The sequence below is a fragment of the Phalangium opilio genome, unplaced genomic scaffold (assembly GCF_054372755.1).
Source record: "Phalangium opilio isolate 3A_F unplaced genomic scaffold, DU_Popi_V2 ptg000209l_1, whole genome shotgun sequence".
Lineage (NCBI taxonomy): Eukaryota > Metazoa > Arthropoda > Arachnida > Opiliones > Phalangiidae > Phalangium > Phalangium opilio.
The window spans coordinates 14,722,282-14,730,281 of record NW_028324217.1 but is presented as its reverse complement, the minus strand read 5'-3'; the positions used below and the strand labels follow the sequence as shown (position 1 = coordinate 14,730,281).

Sequence of the window (8,000 nt, the reverse complement as noted above, 5' to 3'; positions counted from 1 at the left end):
TATTTTTGTATTTCTTTATTTCCCGATATTTCTCCTAAAATTTACAATATTTTCACTATATTTCCAATATTTCCGTTATTCCTTCGTATTTCCAGTATTTCTATTATTTTTGTATTTCTTTATTTCCCGATATTTCTCCTAAAATTTCCAATATTTTCACGATATTTCCTTTAAATTTCCAATATTTCCATTATTCCTTCGTATTTCTAATATTTCTCAGTATTTCTATTATTCCTTCGTATTTCAAATATTTCCGATATTTCTCATTATTTCCGATATTTCTCATTATTTCCCTATATTTCCGATATTTCTCATTATTTCCCTATATTTCCGATATTTCTCATTATTTCCCTATATTTCCGATATTTCTCATTATTTCCCTATATTTCCGATATTTCTCATTATTTCCCTTTATTTCCGATATTTCTCATTATTTCCCTTTATTTCCGATATTTCTCATTATTTCCCTTTATTTCCGATATTTCTCATTATTTCCCTTTATTTCCGATATTTCTCATTATTTCCCTATATTTCCGATATTTCTCATTATTTCCCTATATTTCCGATATTTCTCATTATTTCCCTATATTTCCGATATTTCTCATTATTTCCCAATATTTCCGATATTTCTCATTATTTCCCAATATTTCCGATATTTCTCATAATTTCCCAATATTTCCGATATTTCTCATAATTTCCCAATATTTCCGATATTTCTCATAATTTCCCAATATTTCCGATATTTCTCATTATTTCCCAATATTTCCGATATTTCTCATAATTTCCCAATATTTCCGATATTTCTCATAATTTCCCAATATTTCCGATATTTCTCATTATTTCCCAATATTTCCGATATTTCTCATTATTTCCCAATATTTCCGATATTTCTCATAATTTCCCAAAATTTCCGATATTTCTCATAATTTCCCAATATTTCCGATATTTCTCATTTCCCAATATTTTCGATATTTCTCATTATTTCGCTATATTTCCGATATTTCTCATTATTTCGCTATATTTCCGATATTTCTCATTATTTCGCTATATTTCCGATATTTCTCGTTATTTCCCTAAATTTCCGATATTTCCCATTATTTCAGATATTTCCCTAAATTTCCGATATTTCCCATTATTTCAGATATTTCCCTAGATTTCCGACAATTTTCAATATTACGATATTTCTCGAAATATTGAAATATATTTCTTAAGGCTTGTACACCATATTTCGTAAGTGGCTAGCCCCTCGGGAAATATATCAGCGCCATTATTTAACAGCATGCCAATGATATCCTTGTGATTATTTACCGCAGCATAATGTAAAGCCGTTTCGTTATTTAAACCGCACGTTTCGTTTACTTCGGCTCCGTTATGTATTGAAGACACAATGACGTCACTGAGATCATTCTCGCAAGCAACACTTAACGGAGAGCGGTCGGTCTTATTACGAAACGTCACATTGGCACCATTTTGTATGAGAATAAGCGCCAGATCTGCTTTTCCATTTTGACAGGCCAGGTGCAAAGCAGTGTTTCCATCCTCATAAACTTCGTTAACGTCAGCTCTATTACGTAGTAAAGATACGACAAAATCTGTGAGATTGCTCTCGCATGCCACACGTAACGTAATTGTGATATATTCTGGTTATTTCTCATGTTTACATTGACACCATTTTCTATAAGCATAAGGGCCGTTTTTGCAGCCTGGTTTTCACACGCTAAGGTTAAAGCAGGGTCTCCATATATGTCGACTGCGTTTATGTCAGCCCGTTACGTATTAACGAAGTGGCCACTGAGGTATTTCCCCATTTAGATGCGTAAATTAATCCGGTATTGTCATTTTTATCAGGTGCATTTACATTAGCTCCTTTTTCAAATAGAGCTAGAGCAATATTCGTAACATCAATATAGCAAGCTAGGATTAACGGCGTTCTTTTAAATACGCCAAATGTGTCTTCTAAATTCAATCCTTCATTGATCAACTTTAAAACTTCATCGAGGTTTTTATTCCTAACGGCGTCAAACAGTCTTCTATCTTTCGCTTGAGCCATCTTTAGTAGAAACGCTTAACGCTTTTAGGTTGCACGAATTCACTCAGTGTTCGATTAAAACCATAAACAGATGTATATTTTTACATACCTCAATTATTAGCTGTGGTAAATTTAAATGTAACCGAGGTAAAGAAGGTTTTTTTTTTCAAACTGAAAATGTAGACCGAACTAAATAAGCAAATAAAAATCCTTCAAACATACCAATTTCTGGGAAATATGCCGATTAATTTATCTTATAAATTACGTTGTGTTTCACTGTTTCCGCCAGAAAGTACATGCGCGAAAGATTTTCTTATCTGACTTCAAACAAAAGGAAGTTAGATAAAGGGGAACTGAAAACTTAGCTTTGGTCCCATTGAACCGAATTCCCATTCGACAGAAGGAGGTTTTTTTTTGGGGTCCCATTCGACCGAACGTAGCCAAAGGTGCGATTTTATTATAGTCCCATTGGACCGAAATTCTATTGAACTGGAAGAAGACATACTGTGTGGTTTTGCATTAAATATATTTTTAATTTCACAACTTATTATTGTTAAAATAAATGTGAGTTGAAAATGTATTACTGCACTTATTTTAACTACGTTTTAATTACGGCGAACCTCACCTACCCTAACCTAACCTAACCTAAACAAACGTAACCTAACCTAACCCAACCCAACCTTGTTTGGAGGTAAAAAGATTATTTATATGAGTATTAAAAGCCCGCCTCTTACCACGAACAGTTTATTAGCAATAATAGAAATATTTTGGAAAAGATGTCAGATAATTAATTGGAGAATATTTTGGAAAAGGTGGCAGCTAATTAATAGGAGAATATTTTGGAAAAGGTGGCAGCTAATTAATAGGAAAATCTTTTGGAAAAGGTGGCAGCTAATTAATAGGGGACTATTTTAGAAAAGGTGGTAGCTAATTAAAAGGAGAATATTTTGGAAAATGTGGCAGCTAATTAGTAGGAGAATGTTTTGGAAAAGGTTGCAGCTAATTAATAGAGAATATTTTGGAAAAGGTGGCAGCTAATTAATAGGAGAATGTTTTGGAAAAGGTGGTAGCTAATTAAAAGGAGAATATTTTGGAAAAGGTGGTAGCTAATTAAAAGGAGAATATTTTGGAAAAGGTGGTAGCTAGTTAAAAGGAGAATATTTTGGAAAATGTGGTAGCTAATTAGTAGGAGAATGTTTTGGAAAAGGTTGCAGCTCATTAATAGGAGAATATTTTGAAAAAGGTGGCAGCTAATTAATAGGAAAATCTTTTGGAAAAGGTGGCAGCTAATTAATAGGAGAATGTTTTGGAAAAGGTGGTAGCTATTTAAAGGGAAAATATTTTGGAAAAGGTGGTAGCTAATTAAAAGGAGCATATTTTGGAAAAGGTGGTAGCTAATTAAAAGGAGCATATTTTGGAAAAGGTGTCAACGAATTATTGAAACCAAACCAAACCAAACCAAACCTAACCTAACCTAACCTAACCTAACCTAACCCACCCGAACCCAAAATATTAAAATTTTAATTTAAAATTTAAAGACATTGATGGAACTACCATTAAGACTGTACTTCATTTTAAGCGCAATTTGTTTATTAATTCTATATATCTCTTGCCTTGAAAGGAATGAAAGTGAGCGTTCTAATAAGTATCACGAAACATTTACTTTTAATATTATTAACATACCTTTCGGAGATTCGAACCAACAACCTATCGCTTCGCAGTCCAACATCGTATCCACTACACCACCGAATCGCTGACGGCTACTGTGTTTCAAGTTATATTCATGTATTTTTTAGGGGCATATTCGGACGATTGGGATTTCGGTCCATCGGGAATATAGCCATTGGGCTGGAAATCTAAAATCATTGCGGGATATTCGGTCGAATGGGATTTCGGTCCATTGGGAATTCGGTTGAAAGGAACGATACCAAAACTTACACTTTATACATTAAAGCAGCAATACATATTATAAAAAAGGACTTGGTTTGCCCAAGCCTTAAAAACAAAATGATAAGAGTTTTTCCAGTTAGCTGAAGCGCGGATATTTTTTTTTTCCATATAATTTTAAAGACAATCCGTATTTTACTACTCTTTAGAATTGAATTCAATCTCCTGATTTTACTGGTAATGGATTTATTTCCTATAATTTAAAAAAATTAAAAAAAGATTTTCTCAGATTTTTCAACAACAATTTTTTTCAAGGGAGAAGGGGTTTAACTTTCAAATAATTCTCTCATTAAAAACATATTATAAGCGGTCTATTCGACTACAAAAGGGAGGACTTTTATAACCTTTCATATATTTGAGAAAGGGTTTTGTTTCTTCTTTATGCACAGGCACAATTATTGGATGATTTAGGGAAGATTTTAGAAGTGTTGGTTGAGTTGCATAAAGCAACACAGGGTAGCTTAGTTAATTCATCATAATGGTGAAACAAAGATAGTAAAGCACACATGAATTAAAATAGTGTTTTTGTAGTTGGGGGTCAAAGATGACTAGAAATCAAATTTTAGTAGCCAAAGAATATTTATTTTCAAGAGACCTGGGTTAATTACAGTTGAATAGTCATGTAATACATAAGATCCAATATTTTATATTGTTTAACCTTGAGGTACGAAATAGAAAAGTTCGTGTTTATGAAAACTTCTTGTGTTTGAAACCTTTCGAGAGGAAAATCTTCGGAAATTAGAAAGAATGTGTCAATTAGATTAAATTTACACGGTATCCCTTAAAAATAAATTTCATGATAAAATGTTTTAGGAAAATGGAATTGTTGTTGAAAAATCTGAGATAAGTAATTTTTTATTTCAATTAATTTATAGGAAATAAATCCATTACCAGTAAAATCAGGAGATTGAATTAAATTCTAAAGAGTAGTAAAATACGGATTGTCTTTAAAATTATATGAAAAAAAAATATCCGCGCTTCAGTTAACTGGAAAAACTCTTATCATTTTGTTTCTAAGGCTTGGGCAAACCAATTCCTTTTTATATAATACCTGTTCCTTCAGTCTTTATTCGTATTAATCTATTATAAAATAATTTTTTGCCTCTATAACGTCATTCATTCGAGGATTCAGTAAGATGTTCGTGAGCATATTGGCTCAAACCAAGTGTCAGTCATAATTTTATTTGAAAGTTTAAATAATTAGGTAGGCGATTGGTAAATTAACTCACCATTGGTAGGCGTCTGCTACACTAAAGAAGTGGATAATTAAAATATCAAGTTAAAGTTTCAAGGCGGTGAAATGGCAAATTAGCATCGTCTACTGTAGAGTAATGAGCATTTAGCGTCGTCTGCTATAGAGTAACCTTTTGAGGTAATTAATTTTTAATTAAATTAACATACTTAGACTTAATAAACTTTGATGAAACCTGAAAAAGGCACACCTTGAATAGTTACTTGTTAAATTGAAAGTATTCCGAGGACCACTGACTCCCCCTCCAATTTCGTTTTTAAACTGGTGCAGGCAATTTTTAAACTGGTATTTACCCTGTGCTACCGCCATATTGCCCACGCTGGGTGGCACCGTGGCCAGTTATTTTAATTAAAATACCTAGGCCACTGGTCCAGTTTTAAAAATATCCTTATTTCCCACACTGATCCATCTATGCTTCAAGCTTTTACAATCACCCATTGCATTATACCCACCATGGATTAACTGAGGGATAGCGTTAGTTAATCCTAAGTAAGGCAGGTAAAATAGTAGTATTAGTCCTCCACGGATATTTAAAAGTTTGTACTCATTTCTGATAGTAAATGAGGTGAGGAACACGATGCCGTTAAAAGTTTCCACCGCAAATGATTTTGAAGCTTTTTTTTTTCTTTCAAAATATGCCAATATACTATATGAAAATTGAAATATTTTGGAAAAGCACAAATCTTATAGAAACTGAACCTAACCTAACCTAACCTAACCTAACCTAACCTAACCTAACCTGAACCTAACCTAACCTAGCCTAACCTAACCTGAACCTAAAATATCCCAAACATAATCTAAACAAGTGTATGCGCCCCAAATATCAAATATAAAAACAACCATAAGTAATATGTGCTACCTTTTTTTATAAAAAAAATCATTTGCGGATGTATTTCAAACGTTTCACGCGAAAACCATTCACACCGGAATTTTGCTTCCCGCTGGAGTCGCGTGAAAAAGTGTAATTTTAGTTTTGAATGAAAAAAAAACAAGAAATACTAATGGTCAAAATGGGTTCGAGAAATTTTTCAGAAAAGAAAGCAACAAGGGGACTTTCATAATTTTTTAGTGGATCTCAAGATTTCCGATCACAGGGGTAGATTTTGCAAAGGCTTAAGCCGAGAAGGTCATCGTATTCAATGGCTCATAATGATCAAGCCCGAATGTTGATAGAAAATTTTTGTACTAATAATTTAACAGTAATTACTTCAATACAACTCTACCCAAAAACTTTAAGTAAATAATATTCACTCACTATCCGTATTCATTGCCAAAGCAATGGATCACCGTGAATTCCGATGCACTTCTCTTTTGCGGTGATTTTGATGTTTAAAATGATCAATTCTTAAATTAATTTTACGTTAAAATCCATTTTAATCCGCAATCAGGTATCAACGAAGGCTACTGAGTGATTTGTCAGTTTTAACAGACCAAATAACGCGGAAAAACGCAACTTTCACGAATTATTCCACGCCATCTGTCGCTTATATTTTCGCGCGCGAACTTACGAAAATAGGAAGCTGCTCAAATTTCGGAAGTCGTCGCATGAACGCGTAGAAATTCTCGCGCGACAACTCTCCTCCGATTTGCGCATGCGCACCCGCGCGAAATTTTCGCGTGAAACTTACACGCGACGCCAGTGGGCATCCGCCTTTATAGTTATTGAAAAATATCAAGTTAAAGTTTCAAGGCGGTGAAATGGCAATTTAGCGTCGTCTACTGTAGAGCAATTAGCGTCGTCTGCTGTAGAGTAATCTTTTGAGGTACTTGCATTTTTAATTAAATTAACATACTTAGACTTAATTAATTTTGATGAAACTTGAAAAAGGCACACCTTGAATAGTTACTTGTTAATTTAAAAGTATTCCGAAACGTAACTTCCCTTTAGTTTTTAAATGATTCGATGTGCTGGAGCACCAAAAACCCCATGTTATTCCTATGGGAAAATCAGCGAAAATCTTTGAATTTTCATTTAACATTACGGGAGGGTGTGGGATCTTATCTAGAAGGGCCTACCGGCCCTCTAGAATATTCTTTTACTCGGAATCTTATTTTAAGAGGCTATAGACCCCATACTAATATCTGATTGAAGGTAAGGGGAAGGGCTTAAAACTTCGATAAACCGCCCGCCCCTCCTTCCTAGTGTTTCACTGGCTAGGACAACCAACGACCCTAAATCTACTTTTTCACATAACGCTAAGAGAACTTGCTTGTTTCTACGCTCATAGGTCGCGGGAGTCTCGGCACAGGTCGCTAGCAACGTCAATATCACGTGGTTTCAAATTTAAAGTGCATTACGTATGACGTCAAGGGTGTCAGTTGCTACACTTCCTCCCCTTTAATTCAACCAGGAAGGCCCAGGGTTAAGGGTTCCAAGTAGAAGAAATCTACGTATTTCTGATTGAAGTCGTATCTAACAATGATTTCGTTAAAGGGAGGGTAAAGTGGAAAATAATGTGATTTTTTATCGATTCTTCTACTAATTAAAAGACCAGTCTGCATAGTGAAACATCCAGAAAATACCGCCGAATGATTTTAAAATTCAAAATTCCAGATGCACGCTCTACATCTCGTGCCACGATTATCACATCGCGCGCAAATTTTATCAAATCTCGCGATAAGTTTCATTTGACATGGAGCGTGCCAAGAGAATTTTATTAGCAAGAAGGCAGGACGTTACACGATAAGAGGTCCTTATTTCAAATTATCCATAAAATCTCAGCCTAATTTTAATTTTAAAATCATTCGGGGATATTTCCTGGATGTTTCACT

General features: G+C 34.0%; 1 protein-coding gene across 3 annotated transcripts; it reads right to left on the bottom strand.

Annotated features, from left to right (window-relative positions):
• Nucleotides 1–1,087: 1,087 nt before the first annotated feature.
• LOC149620787 (uncharacterized) lies at nucleotides 1,088–4,099 on the bottom strand. 3 transcript variants are annotated; one of them, XM_089855083.1, is made up of 2 exons: nucleotides 3,713–4,099; nucleotides 1,088–2,533 (listed from the first exon to the last, which is right to left on the bottom strand). In XM_089855083.1, the coding sequence occupies exon 2, from the start codon at nucleotides 2,048–2,050 to the stop codon at nucleotides 1,757–1,759; it is 294 nt and encodes a 97-aa protein (XP_089711209.1). In that variant the 5' UTR covers nucleotides 2,051–2,533; nucleotides 3,713–4,099; the 3' UTR covers nucleotides 1,088–1,756. The 3 variants fall into 3 exon arrangements, with proteins under 3 accessions (XP_089711209.1, XP_089711210.1, XP_089711208.1); XM_089855084.1 differs by having other exon boundaries at nucleotides 1,088–2,518; XM_089855082.1 differs by lacking the exon at nucleotides 3,713–4,099 and having other exon boundaries at nucleotides 1,088–2,071; nucleotides 2,139–2,799.
• Between the last annotated feature and the right edge of the window lie 3,901 nt (nucleotides 4,100–8,000).

What these genes read in the sequence shown, in the direction of transcription:
- LOC149620787 (XM_089855083.1), bottom strand. Translation starts at nt 2,050, where the DNA reads ATGGCTCAAGCGAAAGATAGAAGACTGTTTGACGCCGTTAGGAATAAA.